General features: G+C 35.9%; 1 protein-coding gene across 1 annotated transcript in view; it reads right to left on the reverse strand.

Annotated features, from left to right (window-relative positions):
• The window catches only part of LOC130452353 (dynein axonemal heavy chain 10), a 67993-nt gene that overhangs the window by 878 nt on the left and 46187 nt on the right, over positions 1-20928 (reverse strand). Inside the window, exons 40-57 of the mRNA XM_056791560.1 lie at positions 19828-20074; positions 18073-18254; positions 17726-17974; positions 16491-16720; positions 16195-16436; positions 14340-14522; positions 12643-12829; positions 12291-12582; positions 10702-11084; positions 8716-8928; positions 8363-8607; positions 6210-6401; positions 5875-6155; positions 5280-5563; positions 4135-4306; positions 3367-3498; positions 2786-2945; positions 20-239 (exon numbers count right to left, since the gene is read on the reverse strand). Coding sequence (XP_056647538.1) covers positions 20-239; positions 2786-2945; positions 3367-3498; positions 4135-4306; positions 5280-5563; positions 5875-6155; positions 6210-6401; positions 8363-8607; positions 8716-8928; positions 10702-11084; positions 12291-12582; positions 12643-12829; positions 14340-14522; positions 16195-16436; positions 16491-16720; positions 17726-17974; positions 18073-18254; positions 19828-20074 — 4094 coding nt within the window. The remainder of the gene's footprint in view (positions 1-19; positions 240-2785; positions 2946-3366; positions 3499-4134; positions 4307-5279; positions 5564-5874; positions 6156-6209; positions 6402-8362; positions 8608-8715; positions 8929-10701; positions 11085-12290; positions 12583-12642; positions 12830-14339; positions 14523-16194; positions 16437-16490; positions 16721-17725; positions 17975-18072; positions 18255-19827; positions 20075-20928) is intronic.

A 20928-nucleotide genomic window follows, 5' to 3' on the forward strand; every position in this document is an offset into this window, starting at 1 on the left:
AAGAAATATTAAAATTTACCCAATTAAAATATTGTGACTGGCGATGTTCGAAATGTTCCAGCCAACCAGATAAATTTTTACAAGTTGCCGGTGCTAATTTACGCCAAGATGTCGGTAATTGTCCGTTAAATAAAGAATAGGCAACGTTATCCAACACGCTGTCCATACCGATTTCCCCGCACAAGGCTTTTTGTAATTGGATTAAAGTCCTGCGCATCGTGGCTATCAAACGATTGAATCTATAAAAAATACATCAAAATTGAAGAACACCAAATTTACAGTGCCTCTATATTTTCAATTATCGATATCAATCATCCACAGTAGAGATTAATTGACGTTAATTGACATAAATTGATGTCAACAGACATAAATCAACATTAATAGACGTCAATAAACGTCAAAAGATCATCGATCACCACCAATAAACGTCAAAAGATCATCGATCACCACCAATAAACGTCAAAAGATCATCGATCACCACCAATAAACGTCAAAAGAGATCAATTAACATCAATCGACGCCAATAAACGTCAAAAGACATTGATCAACATCAATAAACGTCAAAAGACATCAATCAACATTAATAAACGTCAAAAGACATCGATTAACCTCAATCGACGTCAGTAAACGTAAAAAGACATTGATCAACGTCAATAAACGTCAAAAGACATCGATCAACACCAATAGACGTGAATAAACGTCAAAAGACATCGATTAACATCAATCGACGTCAATAAACGTCAGAAGACATCGATCAATAAACGTCAAAAGACATCGATCAACACCAATAGACGTGAATAAACGTCAAAAGACATCGAATAACATCAATCGACGTCAATAAACGTCAGAAGACATCGATCAATAAACGTCAAAAGACATCGATAAACACTAAGAAACGTCAAAAGACATCGATCAACACCAAGAAACGTCAAAAGACATCGATCAACACCAATAAATGTCAAAAGACATCGATAAACATCAATAAACGTCAACATTGAAAAACACCAAATTTACAGTGCGTCTAAAAATCAATACATGCAATATCTTTATACAAGGTACATTCAAGTTTTCAAAACAAGACGCAAATTTGGCAGTTGAATACGACATTGTCGCCACGAGTGGTTTGGGTCACTGGCTGACTAGCAAGACAACGTACAATAAAAACAATAATGACAAATCATCAATAGATGGCGAGATTTAACGCAGAAGACGAAAAATTGAGTTTTATAAAATTCCTGTAAACAATCAGCTGATTGCCACTACGTCGAAGAATCGAGACAAAGAGATTCGATGGGAATTTTTGGATAGAATAAGGGAAATTTTTTTTCAGTAAAGTTTGTTAGAGTTGACCCTGATATAGGATTTGTCCGTCTGCAGGGCTGGCGTCGTGGTGAATTGGTTTGTGGTCGTACTGTCTAGGCTAGGAAAGGAAGAAAAAACGGCGAATAGAGGGAGATAGATAATGGTAAACCGATGCTCTTTCTCTCTCTCTCTCTCTTTTCAATAGTACAATTCCACTTACTCTGTATACCTAACCTAACACTATGTGACAGAAGCTCGATATCAAGCCTTGTGTTACGAAATTGTATCAGTCAACAGAAAATATACACATTTTGGCAACAATGGTATAGCTGTTCGAACACGAAAAACCATTTTCTTTAATATTAAGTTTGCAATAGAAATTTCGTTTTTTATAACCTCAATAATGTTCAAGTGGGTTAATTTAAAACATATTAAATCACAAAAAGCCGCACGAGTTATTGCTTTAATCGAAATTCGAGATGTTACTAGACAATTTGATATGACCCCCGTAGCTGTTCGATGAGTGTGCCAGCGTTACGGATCCTTTCGTAGGCGACTTGAAACAGGCAGAACACGTTTTACAACTGCTTTATTGTGTCAACTATATTAAGAAATCGTCACCTTAATGCCGTGCAAGTGCAACGTAAGCTCTATAAGGCGAGTGACTTTTAATCAGTGGAAAGTGAGACGAGGTCTGCAGGAAAACAACCTGACTCCTAAAACACCTGCCATTGGTCCAAAACTTACTCCATTAGCAAGCATTCATTGGACGACACATCTTTTAGTTAAAATACATAACAGTTCTTTAAAGATGGGAGTACCCTGCTGCATATTATGGCGAGTGCGTCTCCGCCCTGGAGCCGGTCCTGTCTAGATGTAGTGGAATGCTAAAATTCGGCCAAGACGCGCGGCGCATTCACGAAATCCGTTTGATCTTTATGTCTTATATTATAGCAGGCGATTTATTTACATTGTTTCTTTTAAATAATTAAAGTTTTTAGAATTCTTTTGGAATATATGTAAGTAGTTTGTGTAGCGCAGTTTAGTTAGTTTATAATAAATAGTCGTAGTGAATAGACCTAAATAGAAAGTAAACGAAGAATTTAAATAAATTATTTCAGTTAGTTAAGTGATAGAGATGTGAATTGAATAAATTAGTAAAGTTTAGTGTAAGGTATTTAAATAAATTAAAAACTTGATAGACAGTGATTATTAACTCACCCCACGAATAGAAATCGATAAATTATAAGAAAAAAATTACGATATAAATCAGTTTGGAAATAACGTGGCGGTAGTGATGGTAATTTTGACTGCCACATATAAAAATAACATTTTGGTAGAGATGGGGATTTCTTTCACCACATCTGCCAATTTAGAAATAACAATTTGATTGCAAAAGTGAAGTTCAATGTTCAATTTTGTTTTTAATAAACTTTATCTGTAAACGCATGATTTTTGTCTTAAATTTTCAAATTGCACGAACCTTTCTAATTCCTGTAACAATACAATGACAGTAGGCGACATCATACGTTGAAAATATCTTCTTACTTTCCAAATCTCATATTCTTCGGGTATTTTCTTCAATATATCTTTAGCTACATTATCGATGAATTCTTCTCTACTGATACCAACACCAGTCGACGCTGAAAATTGAAAATTTATATTTTCAATTATCGATATAAATAATCCAGAGTAGAATAATTGACGTCAATTAATATAAATTGATGTTAACAGACATCTATCAACATTAATCGATGTCAATAAACGTCAAAAGATATCGATTAACATCAATCGACGTCAATAAACGTCAAAAGACATCGATCAACATCAAAAGACGTCAATAAATGTCAAAAGATTTCGATCAAAACCAATTGAAAGTCGATATTAATCGTTAACAATAGACATTATTTGAAGGCAATGGATATAAAAAGACTTCTGTCAACATCAATCGATTACAATGGACATCATTCGTCAGCAATGGAAATCAATTGAATCAAAAGACGTCAATCGAAATCGATAGACAACAAAAGACAAACAAATAAAAGTATGAAAAACGTCACTCACAAGTTTGTGGTTGAAGTTCGATCAAAATGCTCCACATTTCTTTTGTTGCTTGCGTGTAATATCCGATCTCGGCGTTCGGGTGTAAACCGAATACTTCGGGACTGTTCGTTAGCGGCAATTCATCTATAAATTCTAAACGAATAAAAAAACAATTGACCTCATTGTTACTACAGATCATTTCAAAATAATAATTAAAAAAATGACCACACACTAAAAACTAGGTGCTGCTTCTTCTCTTTTTCTTCTTATTATTTTCACTGCTTATCGTAGTCTATCTGTTGCCCGAGGTAGTCTTTTCAGGTGTAATCCGTCAGCTGGCGGTTTCGCCTACGATAAATCTTCTTCTAGCTCCTTATGTATCAAGATACATTCAACCGATTGCCTCAGTATGATATTAAACTAGCTTCTTATGATGAATCTTGTCAGTGTGTACTCACACAGCATCATGTTAATAAGGATTGTTTTGATGTGGTGCGACTTGGTCTTCAGTTCCATTTGAGATCGTCTTTCCTCAAGTCCTCCGAATACTCCTCTTGTTTTCCTTGTCTTGTTCACCAAGTAGTCGACGTGATCGTTTGAACGTCAATCGAATGATTTCCAGGTATCGGGCATTGGTGTTCCACTTTGCTTTCTGGTGTTTTTATGTTCTTTGGGATGTTCTCCGCGTAAAAAAAAGTGGACAATCTTTGAATGAAATTATTAACATTTCTACTGACCAATTATTAACAGAAGTCTATCTGGTAGAAAAAAAATTGTTGGGTAATTTACCGACATATTCTTCTTTAGTTCCCTCGGGCGGTATGTGATAATCTACAGTACTGTCATGGAAAAAGTGGAAAGGTTGGAAGGTATCGAATAGGAAATCTCCCATGTATTCGTCCATGTAAATTTTAACTATCCTTCTATCGAAATCGTCTATAACTCGTCCACCATACATCACCTAACAACAAAAAGAAATCTGTTAATTTATCAGTAATTGATTCGAATGTTTTCCGATAGATGCCAGTAGCTTCATATAGTGAATAGTGTACGTTAGCGTCAGTGACAAGTCTCAACAAGCTTTACACGTAGTTTCAACTTCGATCTATTTTATCACATAGCAGAGCTTGAACGAGTACTGGGTCAAGTTGTTTCAAATTGAAGTCAATCGCTAAAAATAGATTAACACCAACACAAATCAAAAATGGAGGCTGTTTACGGTGATTTATGCCCATCATTTTGAACAATTGAACATCGGTTTCGCTTGGGACGTGAAGAATTAGAAGATAATCCGCGAGCGGGACGTCCTGTGACGAGGACTGCTCCAGAAAACATTAATTTCGTTTTACACCGTCACGGACAAAAGTAAATACATTAAACGATTAAACTGCATTCAGAACTAACTTCTTACGAATGATGGTATATGAAAATGCAGTGTTGCCCAACCTAATTCGACTATTTACAGAATTTGAAGTTATTTTCAATAGATGGCGATAGTAAATTAAAATTAATATTTACCTCGCCGATGATATATTTGACACTGTTCTATGGCAGTTTGGAATCCTTGGCCTTAACGGCATTCTTTAGGTAAGTATTAAAAATAGTAACGCACACGTTGAAATCAATTAACATCAATTGACGTCAATAAACGTCAAAAGACATCGATCAATATTAATAAACGTCAAAAGACATCGATCAACACCAATAGATGTCAATAAACGTCAAAAGTCATCGAGCAATACTAATAGACGTCAATAAACGTCAAAATACATAGATCAACATCAATAAACGTCAAAAAACATCGATGAACACCAATAGACGTCAATAAACGTCAAAAGACATCGATTAACATGAATCGACGACAATAAACGTCAAAAGACATCGATCAAGATGAATAAACGTATTTTCGATAGTAAATTAAAATTAATATTTACCTCGCCGATGAGATATTTGAGACTGTTCCATGGCAATTTGGTATCTTTGGCCTTAACGGCTTTCGTTAGGTAGGTATTCAAAATAGTAACGCACACGTTGAAATCGGATTCGTTGAAATCGTACGAAATATTCCAACCGATTTTATCGTATTTTCTTCTTTCTTGAACGACGGCGTGGAAAAAGGCCAATACGTAAACGAGAGATTTGAAAGACGGATGCGAACATTGGTCCAAAGTCTGCGTGCGCATCTTGAAATACGTATTTCGCAAATTCAACTTTAAACCTGAAAGAAAATAATTTTTTTCATGCGATTTCCAAGTGTTTTGAAAGAGATAAATCAATGGAAAGCATTTTGCCGCAACCAACACAAATCCTAATAAATAGAACCGAATATACAGGGTGATCCTATCCTGTCTTTAAAGGTCCTCTCATACAAGGGTCGTTTGGAAAGAACACAGACTGAAGATTTCCTCGAAACTAGAATGAATTGATTATTGTTTGCTCACTTTGGACCAAAAGCGCTTTCAAATGACCATTCCAGGATCGAATATTCTGTTTGCCGCACAAATATTAAAAAAATAAAACGATACATACCGTTTGGTGGTTCGGTTACAACTTTTAAGGATCTCTGCAGGACTCCAATAGGAAAAGTTTCGACGGGATCGGTAGTTAACCACAATCTGAAATCCGGATGAGGTTTGCTTATTTTTTCCAACACTTTTTCCAATCTTTTGATAAACGAAAGTAACAAATGACAATTCTGAAACATCAACCATTGCCCCCTGGATATAGCGATATCTAATAGACTCAACGCTGTTGGTTCTTGACCTTGTCCTAACGATAAATATCTGAATTTGCCTCCGCCAAAACCCATACTAAAAAAAATTCGTACAATTATTCCTCTTTAAGCATCGAAATTTATTATTTACCGATCGCCTAATTTCATTAAATCGGCAGTTGGATCCGATCCGGGACTCAATATAAACACCACAGGTGTAAGTGGACTGCTTTGATCGAAAATATTGTCCAAACTAATCACCGGAGGCATTATATATTCTTCACCCATTACTTCTGTTATATAATTTCCCACTGCTCTAAACACTCTGTCTACTCTAAAACACCTGAAAAAAAAATTTTACATAGATATACATTTGTGAGCAAAAAACTGAACAAGAATTTGTATTTTCCTTAGTAAAATTTGGACAGAACCGTTTTTTAGGATGGAGCTTTCTTATTTCCTTCTTCGTGTCACGTTTGACCTAATTTCAATGAACCTTCCTCTCTATAAAAAATTTCCTCAACCCACCCAAAATATACCCAATAAATCTCTCTCTCTCTCTCTGTCTCTCATTCACCACCAGTTAGCCTTCAAACATCAACCCAAACACATTCCCATTAACAACAAACAAGAATTCCCCTAAGAGCGCTATCCGACAGAGATTACCAATTAATTGTCATCACACTCGTTGGTGTTTAAGTCCAACAAGAGCTCAAAGAAACGCGAAGAGTGGCTGGATAGTTAGAAGAAGACTTAAGACACCTAAACTTGATTCAAAAAGACCAGTTACTTGCCCCAAATTAACCCCACACTACCAGGAAGTCCGACTACGACTTACCAAAGAATTCATTAATTGGACTGACGAAGAATTCTCTTCTAAGATGAAAGTAGAGTTTGCCTGCATGGTAGCCATAGAAGAAGACAAGTCTACAGAAGAACTGGAGGAAAATTCGCGAAGTGTTGCATATGAGAAAACGTGGCTTTGAGAGGAGGTTCATGAATGATTTGAAGAAGACTTAAGACACCTAATCTTGAGACATACAAACCAGCTACTGGCTCAAAATTAACCTCCAATTACCAAGAATTCCGTGTACGCCTTACCGGAGAATGCATTAATTGGACTGACGAAGAATAGGGTTCTGTTCTTTTTTAAGATGAAAGTAGAATTTGCCTGCATGGTAGCCATAGAAGAAGACAAGTCTACAGAAGAACTGGAGGAAAATTCGCGAAGTGCTGCATATGAGAAAACGTGGCTTTGAGAGGAGGTTCATGAATGATTTGAAGAAGACTTAAGACACCTAATCTTGAGACACACAAACCAGCTACTGGCTCAAAATTAACCTCCAATTACCAAGAATTCCGTGTACGCCTTACCGGAGAATGCATTAATTGGACTGACGAAGAATAGGGTTCTGTTCTCTTTTAAGATGAAAGTAGAATTTGCCTGCAAGGTAGCCATAGAAGAAGACAAGTCTACAGAAGAACTGGAGGAAAATTCGCGAAGTGTTGCATATGAGAAAACGTGGCTTTGAGAGGAGGTTTCTGGATGACTTGGCCGGGCATTTCTATTGAAGCAAAAACTGAGTTGGTTCTAATTGAAACTGGAGGTGGAGCGGGAGAATTAACGACGAATCGATATAAAGAGATAATTTTATGAGATCGCATCGTTCCTCACACCAATTTTATCTAATGCAGGACAATACCGGTCCACATACTGCATATTCCGTACGGCAGTATTTATAAGATGTCGAAATTGCAGCTATGGATTGACCAGTGCGTTATTAGGATTTCAATCCTATCGAGAATTTATGAAATGAACTTAAGAGAATGGTTTGGGCTAGGAAACCTGCACCAGCCACGAAATTGCACCTCAAAACGACGTTCACTGAAGAATGGGATATCATTTTAACGAATTAAGCTTGAATTTTCTTCACTGTTAACTATAACCTTTTTTAATCATTTAAAGACTTTGGTATTTATTAAAATATAACTTGACATTGACAATTTGCGTAACGATTAATCAAAAACATGTAATTAGAGTCGATTAAGAGACACGTCCCCCTAAAACGCTACGCTAATAAATAACAAACTTTGTAACTGTAACAGTATTATTATTAGTTACTGGAGAGAATCATAGAAAAAATTCTAAAATATCTATTCGACTTGAATATTGAAAATGCTGTTCTGATTAATGTAAAATACGAATTTTGTTATGTTTACATTTACTGACATTATTGAAATAAGTTTATCAACTTGACCATCCCCACTTTTTCTTTTCCTGAAATGATTGAATGAAAATCTTACCTGAGAAGCATAAGGACGTGAAAGTTTGGAAGTTTTTCCTTATATTCGCACGGAAATTCCTCATTTTCTGGATCGTCTAAATCGTACCAGTGATGCCAAGTATCGACGTCCCTTTCTATTTGTGAAGGTAACTCGAAAAAGGAATCTGGAAAATCAACTGACAGTTTTAAGATATTTTCCCAATTGCTAGATGAAATCCAGGGTGCCGGACATTCCCTGGTCGTTTTCTCTAAACTCACCGAACCCTAAGGATAAAATGATCATCTATGTATTAAAATCAATTAGTATAGGAAACATTTCCTTCGTATGTTAAAGCTCTTCTAGAGGAACGCATTTTTTCCTCCTAAAATTACCTTGATGAAAAAGTCGATTTCCGATTGGGTGATTCGATTTTCGTTTTGTTCCAATTTCGACGTCATTTGAAAAGAATACAACAATTTGTGTTTCTCAAAAATACCCGTACATCCGTAATCGTATACATTCTTCGTCAACATATTTATGATATTTTGTAATCTCTTCATCAATAATGTATGCGGTAAAGCCTTCCTCAATGAATAAGCGAAAACCTATATCAAAAAGAAGATTTCTGTAATTCAACAGCTTAAGTATTTTATAAATTTACAACAGATGTCGACGCAACTTAAGCACAACATCGAATGTGAGTTAAAGCCACAGGATTTGGCAACGTGGTTCTGGTGCCCGGGTATTTGAAATAGCCATGGCGTTGCTTTATAGGGATGGACGTGGGTAGGGTAGACATGAAAATTTTGACATAAAGCGTACAATTCAAAATCGACAAGATATTTATACAAAATATCAATGTAATGGTGGTAAATATTATAGATACAAGGTTTGTTATAATTTTTGCGTATCTAATCGGTACGTGTTTGTTAATCGAGTCGGACACACGTTTTTGATTTATCGTAACCTACAATTAACCTTATTATTTTTCAATGACTTTCTGTGCTTCAATCTAATTATTTCATGTTTTTTTTATTTCATGTATGATACATTAGAAGTTGCGCTTATTATTCACAACGTCGACCTGGAGCCCACTACCTTCTTTTCAATACCTGTATGTAAGATCGTGGTTCAAACTACCAGTGATACAGATCTTTAACTATCACTAACATTCACAATTATACAAATTCCTGTTGAATATTGTAAACCTCGGGTGGATGACGAAAATTTGTCACACAACCCTCCTAGTTGGCGTTTACAGACAAACTTTTGAGTTCACTCAGTAAATGACTGAGATTTGCACTTTATATTAGATGAACGATGATGATGAAGAAATTATAAACATTGTCTATACATTTAATTGTGATGCAGTATTAGCAGGTAGAAGATGTTTTGTTTGATTGAAGGTTAATTGTAGCAGCTGCTTCAATTCAATTCTGGCCCTTTGACCCTAGTATTTGTACTGTCACTGACTCCAATGACCTCTTTGATTTCCTTATCTATTGTAGTGATAAAAATTTCGGTTTTTAATTGATAAATTTTTGTTTTTCGAGATTATTCTACTTTATTAAGGTGTAGAGTGGAATTTTTCAAAAACTCATTGCGCCGGGTCATCCAGATACGAACGATGCGGCTGAACGTAATGTTCAAACCCTTAAACATCGATTAAAAACCATGGCTAACCATCCAAACCCCATGTCTGCAAATGTTCGCTAGATCTTGTTTAGATATTGGCTTGTGGAAAATCACCAGCAGGGCCTTACCATGGAAGGAACATTAGATGCCTACTGGATGTACTTCGTCCAATAAATCACAAGCCAAACGTCGATCATTGTGTCCAGAGCCGCCATTAAGTCAGTGTTGTGACTGTCATGGTGAAAGCAGTGTCATCGTGAAATTAGAATAGTAATGATACCGCGCCTACGTAGTTTGTAGTAACTTTTTTATTATTTTATCCTTCTCCATTCAAATCAACGAATCGTTTTTTTTTTGGATTTGACTTTTTGTATACTTTCAAAATGTTTACCAACAGCAGTACCTCATTGTTAGAGACGAAAAATTAGATTATATTTCTGGTTTAATAAACAACTGATGAGAAAAATGTGGGTCCAATGTGACACGTGAGGAAGAAATAGAGAGATTCGTGAATATGATTGAGACATTATGAGATGAGGAATCTTTTAGGTTAGACCCTGATTTAGGAAAACTTTTCCTTTGCAGATATTGCATTGTGGCAAATTTAGAAACTGAACTGGACTGAACTGAAAGACAAACTCGCCGAAATTATAATTTTCAATTTAGTTTAATCTCAAGTTTCACCCAAAGATGTAAAATCGCGCTTAAGTAACAATTTTTAATAATAATGCTCAGATATTTACCTCTAGATACGAAGCTAGAGAATATTGATACATCGCGTTAACGCCCGCCATATCTGACAATACGAAAAATAGTACCGCTCCTCTTTTAGCAACAGATCTATATCCGTCTCGAAGTTTATCGATATCTTTGGATGTTTCGCTAGCTAAAGCTAATTTTTCCATAACTTCGGTAGCTTTGGTTTTCGTATTTTCCAAAGTTGCCACCAATTCTACGTTGTCCAACATATTTCCGGTAGTAGTTGAAAGTTCTCTTAAAAGAGAATCTTCCAATTCCGACAGTAGACGTTTATTTTCCGATGTTTCCGCTATTAGATTTTCACGTTGCTCTTCCAAATCGGGACGTTCGTTTCTAACGACCACACTCAACAATTGATCTTCCAAACCTGTTAAAAATAATCGTGAATTTTTCTTCAGACATCTAGTAGGCCGATAAAGTAAATTGTGTTAAATTGTTTTCAAGTCCAAATAATGCCTTTTTGACATTTGATTGTCATTCGATTTAGAATCGAAAGATGCACCTCTAAATTTTCAAAACAAAATATATGAATTGTGTTCGCGATATCTGGAAAAACTCAAATTTTTGCTCAGATGAGGTTATGTTTCATAGAGTAAATTACCATAATATGCATTACTGGTTTGAAACAAATCCATGTTGGATGCAAGAGATCTAGTTTCAGAATCGTTGAACGTTAAACGTCAATCGGATTCAAGAGACTGTTAATCGACAAGATCTGACAAAAGTAGACGCCAATTGACCGAAGATGGTATGAATCGAAGTGAATTGACATCAATCGGCTTCAATAGACTGTTAATCAACAAGATCTGAGAAAAGTAGACGTCAATTGACCTAAGATGGTATGAATCGAATTGAATCGATATCAATCGGCTTCAATAGACTGTTAATCGACAAGATTTGACAAAAGTAGACGCCAATTGACCTGAAACAGCATGAATTGAAGTGAATCGACATCAATCGGCTTCAATAGACCGTTAATCGACAAGATCTGACAAAAGCAGGAGCCAATTGATATGAAATGGCATGAATTGAAGTGAATCGTCATCAATCGGCTTCAAGAGACTGTTTATGGACAATATCTGACAAAAGTAGACGCCAGTTGACCTGAAGTGGTATGAATTGAAGTGAATCGACATCAATCGGCTTCAATAGACTGTTAATTGACAATATCTTTATAAAAGCAGGAGCCAATTGACATGAAATGGCATGAATTGAAGTGGATCGACATCAATCGGCTTCAATAAACTGTTAATCGACAAGATCTGACAAAAGCAGGAGCCAATTGATATGAAATGGCATGAATTGAAGTGAATCGTCATCAATCGGCTTCAAGAGACTGTTTATGGACAATATCTGACAAAAGTAGACGCCAGTTGACCTGAAGTGGTATGAATTGAAGTGAAACGACATCAATCGGCTTCAATAGACTGTTAATCGACAATATCTGACAAAAGTAGAAGCCAATTGACCTGAAATCGCATGAATTGAAGTGAATCAACATCAGAAAACAACAATCAACTGTGGACTGTTAATCGACAATATCTGACAAAAGTTATTTAATTGGTCTAATTACCCGTCAAAGTGACTGTATAGTTGATAACGATCGAGACGGCGTACACTGAAGGATTGAAAAGTGGATTTGCGAATTTCGTCGTCATGTACATACGAAAATTCGGATCCCAATCGACTTCTTTGTCGCCCAATATAACAAAAACTCTTCCCGATTGGATTTTTAGATTTTTCATGATGACGTTTTCCGCTACGGGATCTACGTAATCATCTACGTCTTGAAATAATACGGGTGAACCGTATTTTATAGCCATATCGAGATGTTTCAAAAAATCTGAATCGTTGAAACTGAGCGTCTGTAAATTTAACAAAATATCAGATTCGAAATTCACTTTCACATATACGATAATATTTACTTTTAAATTCATCTTTTCTTCCCTTTTTCGTATCCAATTCAAAGCTTGTTGTTGAGGATCAATGCAAAGTGGGAATCTGGAACCTCTCAAAGTCAAAATGCCGTTCTGAACCGATAATTCGTCGGGGGGTAGATTTTCCGAGGTCCAAGTACTTACTTCAACGTCAGATGTCAAATGTGCTTCGGTTCTGCAATGTATTTTCATATAGTACCGATAATATAATACAGAATGTCCCGCTTAACAGACGACACAGAATAGAGCCCAAAATATGACGATTGGGGGCAATTTACCTCTATTCCAAATTAAATACGCTTGGAATTATGAGGCTCAACATTTTTCGCAACCTTTTAACTTGAAAATACCAAATTTGGTAAAATGTACGTGTGTGTGTGAAATTTTAAGGTTAGGATATCCCAAATTAGTCTCCTAAAATGGTTTTATCATCTTTTTCTTATCAAATTTGGTATTTTCAAGCTAAGAATCATTTTATTTTATCTTTTTATTTCTAGAATTAATCTCATGCAGTACCACCATCAAGATTATTGTGGAAGGCAACATTTATCAGGAATAACAAATTTTCATATTATTCATTATAAAATGCATCTTGACAACATCGAAACTCATTTTCTGTGATCACCTTGTCCAAAAATGGTACTATCCGTCTACTGATTTTCGAATTTATAATTTTTTAACTGTTTGTGAATAGATTTTCACGATTTTTAACATAAATTGCATCTCGACAGCAAGAAAAGTCATTTTCTTTTATAGCTTTGCTAGAAAGTTGATCTTAGGCAGTACCACCAGCACAAATAATCCCAAAAACAAAATTTCTCGGGAATTTCCGAACTGATTTTGGTATTTCTCATTACAAAATGCAAATTAACAACAGGAAAAAATAATTTTCTGTTATCGTCCCAACTTAAAGTAATCTGTAGGTGGTACTGACAGCATAAAATGTTTCGGATGTACGAATTCCAAGGTACTTGTAAAACAATTTTCACGATTTTCATCATAAATTGCATCAAGACAACAAGAATGGTCAGGTGGTACTGATAGCATAAAAATTTTCAATATTTCAAAATATACAACTTTCAGGGTACTTGTAAAACAATTTTCACGATTTTCATCATAAATTGCATCTAGACAACAAGAATAGTCGTACTAGGCAGTACTACCAGCACAAATAATCCCAAAAGTGAAATTTGTGAACCTATTTTTAATATAAAAAGCTTTTTAACAACGAGAAAAATCATCTTCTGGTACCATCTCGTCCGAAAGTAGTGTGTAGGTGGTACTGACAGCATAAAAAGTTTCGGATATATAAATTCCATGGTACTTGAAAACCAATTTTCACGATTTTTATTATAAATTGTATTTAGAGAACAGAAACATTCATTTTCTGTTATAGTTTTGTTCAAAAGTTGACCGTAGGCAGTACCACCAGCAAAAATATACCTACAATCACCAATTCTCAGTTTTTTGTGAAATGATCCGATCTAAAGATGATACTACTTATGGAAATATGATCAAAACCTAATTTTAAAGCTACGTTCGAAAGGATTTTGATACGTTTCATATTGAATATCTAAAAAATGAAAAAAAAAACACTTTCCGTCAAAATTTAATTAAATCAAAGTGAAAAAATCACATTTTCAAGCATTGATTATAACAAAATGAGTACGAGCATTAGAACAAACCTGTACGGTTGTGTTAAAGGAATCTCCTTTCCTACAATGTCTTTCTGCCAATCTTCGTATACCATCGTCCTTCTAAATTCATAAGTAAAGGGTCCGCAGTACGCCAAAAATCCAGAACACAACAAACAATCCCCTACCAGTCTGTCTTTCGCTAAAAACAGTTCGGCCAAGTCCACTTTCCATCTAAAAAAAGTAACACATGAAAATTTATGTTTTTATTTTGATACCAAATTAGTAGACCGAAGGCAGTTGGGAAGCCAGTTCATTTTGCTTCTCTTTAAATTTAATTCCTAAGGGAAAATTAACGGAAAAGTATTGTTTCGAGTTCTTCACCTACAAACTCAAAAGCTGCAGCTCTGACTCAAATTTCTTCAACATCCGCCATCCAAAATCATCTATTACTGTCATCGTGTAGTTTTAATTCTTGCAACAATTGAATTTTTTATAGATACGTCTAAACACCAATTATTTCCAAATTTCTTCAACCTTTCTCTCAGTTGTAAGAAGATAATTCCCGAAAAGATCATGCGTCGTTTTGCTAACATAAAAAACTATGCCACAACACCTGAGCACTGAAGTTTTATGACTGGATTTGTTTTCCACGTGATTTTGATCTTCAGGGTACATACAACATCGCATATAGGCGCCTCCACTACTAGCCGCTACTTGTGAATTAAGATTCAGGCTCAAAGCAACTGTTGCTAACTAAAGTTGGGCTCTTCCACTAGGTCAAATCTTAGGATTCACCTCCTTGTGTCAATAAGAGCTTAACAGTTGCAGATGTATCGTATATTTGTTTTCTATTTCAAAGATTAGGCAGTTGGATTTGCAGGTATTGCATCTGTGGTAGACGACTTCCACGTGCTCCTTGATTAGATCTACCAGAACTTTTGCCTCCCTTCAACTATGAAGCGGGTATGCGCTGTAGGCGACTGCGTCCACGACCACGTCCGCCATTATTGATGCTCTCGCCAAGTATGATTCGTTTTCTACAGGATGAACGTCATAGCGCTGCATAAATCCATCGGAAAATGAGTCGTGTGTATGGGGAAAACTTCGTGAGTGAATGGTGTCGAAAGTTTAAAGATGTCGTTTCGGATGACCTGGTTCAACGAGTTGATAGAATGGTTAAAGAAAACCACAGATTTACGGAAGTTCTAGTAGTTTCTTGTACTTTATTGTCACTGAACGGTTGGGCTACATTAGGAGCATCGAAAAGCTTGTCCACAGATATGACAAATGTCTCAATCTCTTCAGCGATTATCGGAGGTCGTGTAACTGAAGCTTAATCTATGAGTTAGAGATGCCATCATGCTTAGTACCATCTACCTCGTTAGTATTTCTTCGCATCTGCGTGATTACGTTGATTTGCAGAAGCTCCACGACCAAAAAAACCTTTGGAACAGTTAGTTTTCGTCAATTGTTAACAGAAAAGGAAACACGATAAAGCAAGATGAAACTGTGTAAAATAAAACGAAAAAAATCATGAATTCAAATGGGATCTGAACTCTACAACATTTTTTTAGTGGGGGTACTTTTGGAAGGCCTTATTTGCAGAAGATCCACGACCAAAAAAGCCTTCGGAACAGTTAGTTTTCGTCAATTGTTAACAGAAAAGGAAACACGATAATGCAAGACGAAACTGTGCAAAATAAAACGAAAAAAATCATGAATTCAAATGGGATCTGAACGCTACAACGTTTTTTTAGTGAACGCCATCATCTAAAGGCAAGTTGATCTCCTTTTGGTCTCGTTTTTTCCTCCCAGGAAACTTGACGTTGAAATTTTCTTCTTCTATTACCAGTGCTGTACCAGTATAAGTAAAAAAATATAAGAAGACGAGAATGTTTATCACCTGGCTTGTTCGGAACTTAATCCGTTTATCAATTTATCTGCCGCTTCCAAACGTCTCATCATCAGATCGGTTTCTTCTTGCAATTCCATCCTTCGTCTCATCGCGGTCGCGTACCTTTCGTTTAATTGATTCAATTTTTCTTCTAATTTTTGAATTTCCTTATTCAATTTATCCAAAAAACTCTTCGCGGCCCGATATTCCGCTTGCAGTTGCTCGACTCTCTCCTTTTTCGGTTTCACTTCCTACGTAAATCAACAGATGACGCTCGAAATTCATTTTGAATACGTCATTTTTACCTTAAACACTTCGCAGTATCCCAAAACTGCTTGTACGAATTTCAACAAACCGTAACCAGCTTTACTTATACTTTGCATCTCTCCCAGTTTCTTGGAATTCTTCATGTGCGCTTTGACGGCTTTCTGTTGATTCTGCGTGATAGCGTCGACGTTCATTTCCTGTAAACTGCGCAAGAAATTACCTTCCGCCATCATACCTTTAGCCGCTTTCCAATTTATCTCTTTATAACCTGAAAAACAAAAAAAAATAGTTCGGGAGAATTAGACTTTGAGAAAAAAATTATAACCAGTACTCGAAATGATAAAGCGGGTTTCAATAGAAAAAAAAATGCCTCGACAAGAGGGTTTTAGGGTAGTTTACATAATGGATAACCTATCAATCTATTGTAGATACGACCAGAGAAGAAAGGAAGTTATGTATTTACGAAAAAGCTTTTGACCGAGTGCAACATCATAAAATCGTTCGAATATTTAGGTAAATTGACATAGACCAGAAAGATAAACGCTGTATTGGAACCAAACAGCTGCAGTTACTTTTGACAAGCAATTTTTAAATGTCCAGAATATCCTTATAGGTGTTAGGCAGGGATTTGTCCTGTTGAACCTTAATTCGGTAAAAGTCTTTCAAGAATCCCTCGAGGGTCAACAATTAAAGGAAACGGCACGTGGATCTACAATATACGATAGGCCTTTGACACAGACATGATAGTAGAATAACTTCCAAAGGCTCCTGGACATAGTTCAACATAAAAAAGACAAAATTCCTCGTTGTAACGTAGTTTGGACGTGTAACAAAGTTTATGTGAAGACTGGTCATCAGACGTAGAGATCAATCGCGGATAAAAAAGCGAGGAGCTCATTCATGGGATCCAAGAACTTTGATTTTGACCTCAACTTCAGAATATTTTACGTTTATGGAAGGGTGGACGCTGAAAGTTAACACAATGAACAGATTGGAAGTATTTAAGATGTGGATCTACCGAAGGTTTTTTAAAAACCAACGAAGAAATTCTGAGGAGAATGATAAGAGGTCGTGGATTTCTGGGCACGATAAAACGTGGGAAAATAGCATACCTGGGACGTGTGATACGAAGCGAGAGGTACAATTTGATAGAAGAAGAGATTCTTACCACTAAAGACAGGATAGAATGGTCAAAAGCGATATCAAACATCCCTAAGTCCTTCAATTATTTTGAGGTTTGATGTTTGTCGATGCATTTTGACGTATATCTTACCTCTGAGTATGAGTACGCATTCGCATATCGTTTGCACAGGCTCTGGTGGTGTAGCGAACGATCTGATTTCGGTAATATCCGATTTATCTAAATCGGACAGAGCCAATCGGGCAACTTCCAATGCTGGTAGAGCTTCCGCTAGAGCTTCTTCGGCTTCGGATTGTTCAGCGGATATCACCTTAGCTTGTTCTTCGATTTCTTGACTTTTCATCGAAGCGATATCTTTCTTTTCTGTCGCCGCTTGTGTACCTTGAAATTTAAGAATGTAGATTTGGAATAATTGCGCGAGACGACGTCCATTTTCTCAAGCGACATTTCGTGAAAATATATATAATACGGAAACTCACTTGCGTTGATTTCGGTCAACATGGCTTCACATTCGGCGGTAGCTTGGGCTACTATCACCTTCTGTTTCGCCAATTGCTTATTCAAAACGTCCAATTCTACCGTGGCTTCTTCGATTTTTTGCAAACCGCTTTTTAATCTTTCGCATTGCGCATTTATATAATTGTCTTTCTCATCCAATAACCTTAAAGTTTTAATTGAAATTAGAGAAGTGGAAAAAAAACTATTCCATTTGGGCGAGCACCAGCACCACGCCAAATCTGTTTGGCCCATGTACAGGGTCCTTCACGACGAGCTGAATCGATATTTATGTTGCCCCCAACTTGAGATTCTTCTTAAAAACCCGTGCTGAGTGGCGGTTTCGAAATTCTTGCGGTGAAAGAAATTGATTCCGAACTCTTTTCTGACAGTCGTCTTTTGTTTGTCGATATAACAGCTTTTTTTGATTGCTCCAAACAACCGGCAATTAAAAACCTTGAAGATTTCAGTTTTCTGAAACTACGGGTTATATCATTATTCGTTAATTTTAACGGTTTTTATTAAATTTTTGGAATCTACGCGAAATTTCAATATAACTTTATATAAAGCATCGTATGCCCAAAGTCAATCATTTTTTAATTATTTCACATTTTCGAAATTTTTGGATACATGCAGTCCTTCACTAAAAAAATTATATTTCTAAGTTTAAGTGAATCAGATCTAATATTTATGAGATTTGTCGAATAACACTTAAAACTTTCAAAATCTGTGAAAAACTTGGCAAAAATTTATATAGGCTGTTCAGAAAATGATGGCGAATTTCGCTATATAAAAAAAATTTTTCAAACGGTTACCCCCATTTTTCTCTTTACCATTGTATTCTACGCTTTAACAAAAGTTAACGTATTAAAAATTAAAATACTTCAGTCAATTAGAAAATATTTAAAAACACTACACTAAGGGGAGAAGGACAAAATTAAAAATTAAACTAAAGTAAATGTTCGAAATGGTTGCCCCCAACTTGGGATTCTTCTTAAAAACCCGTGCTGAGTGGCGTTTTCGAAATTCTAGAGGTGAAACAGTTCGAAATGCATTCCGAACTCATTCCTGGCAGTTGTCTTTTGTTTGTCAGCTTTTTTTGTAGCTCCAAACAACCGACAATTAAAAACCATGAAAATTTCAGTTTTTTCAAGTTTCTACAAAAACCGTTAATTTAAGATATATAAATTTACCCAAGAAGTCCCCTTAATTTAAAGCGTAGAATCCAATGGTGAGAAATAAATGGGGATTGCCTTTTGAAAAAATTAAGTTTTCGAAGTTTTTAGATAGCGAAATTCGGCACCATTTTTCTCAACACCCTATATAAATTTTTGTCAAGATTTTCACATATTTTGAAAGCTGTAAGTGTTATTCGTCCAAATCCCAAAAATATTAGACCTGACGCACTTAAACTTAGAAATATAATTTTTTTAGTGAAGGACTGCATGTATCCAAAAATTTCGAAAATTTGAAATAATTAAAAAATGGTTAGGCATACTATTGCCATATATAAAGTTATATTAAAATTTCGCGTAGTTTCCAAAAATTTTACAAAAATCGTTAAAATTAACGAAGTTTAGGTATAACCGGAAGTTTCAGAAAACTGAAATTATTTTAGCTGATACGATCATTTCGGAAAACCCATGCAAGCAAATTTTCAGTATTTTCTCATATACATATCGATTCAGCTCGTCATGAAGGACCCTGTATTTCAAATAGAAGATTTCGGAAATTTTCACCTCAAATAAGTGTTGATGAAATCCAGATAATGTTTCGGTGTAACGTAATTTTTCCTTCTGAGCTTCAATAGATAATCTGTGGTATATTCATTCACCGAACTGTGAACGTGAACGACGTGATCTATGATTGGATCTCTATATTGTTCAGGTATTTTTGGATTTTCTTTCAAAAATACAGAAGCTACGGCCACTAGAGCTTGAAGGGGCCAAGGAAAAATCCAATCGATCGTTGTATTATTAACCAATCCTAAAATTTCCACATAATTATAGTTCATTCATTCAGCGCGCGAAATAATTTTGTCTAAGCTGTAAAAATAAGGTTAATATTCGTAGATAATAATAAAAAAAATGAATCATAACCTCCTATAATCTTCTACAAGGCTCAAATTCGTTCATATTTGGAGCTCGATTCCCAAGCATACCGTGAGGATGCTCGACTCAATACAATTCGATTTATTGGCGATCCAGAGTTGACCAGAAACTTGGAGAGCTTAGAGCATAGAAGAAAGATCGTTTCTCACGTCGGATGCTCTTCTGAGCTGATCAATTTTATCCCACATAGAGCAATATTTGAAAGACCTACTCGAAGTAGCTCATCAACATCGAATTTACCTTCAGACGCCCAGAACGTCAACCGCCGCCATCACCTCTTGCTGAAAAATCTTGAATCATCGGAGCTTTAAGTTTGGGAACAGAAAATAATCAGAGGGGGCTAAATCTGGCAAATAGGAATGGGGTAGCAATTTAAACTGGTGCATTGTTTTGATGAAACTTTTTTCTTAGTTAAATGTGGTCGTTTTTGCTTCATTTCTTCGCTCGAACGTTGCAATAATACTCTCCGTTGATAGTTTTTCCTTTTTTAAGATATTCAATGGAAATTACCCCAATAAACGTTGCCTGCGGATGGAAAGAGTCTTTGCCTTATTTGGAGCCGGTTCTCCCTTTTCATTCCATTGTTGTGATTGTTTTTATGTTTTGAAATATCTTCACGACGCTGTTCTATCCATAGTCCACATTTTAAGCATCCGTCTTGCTCACAGCTTCAATAAGCGATGTACTGAACTTTTCGGGATGCCTACTATGTCCGGTAGCTAGCGCACT

This window comes from Diorhabda sublineata, chromosome 1 (genome assembly GCF_026230105.1).
Source record: "Diorhabda sublineata isolate icDioSubl1.1 chromosome 1, icDioSubl1.1, whole genome shotgun sequence".
Taxonomy (NCBI): Eukaryota; Metazoa; Arthropoda; class Insecta; order Coleoptera; family Chrysomelidae; genus Diorhabda; species Diorhabda sublineata.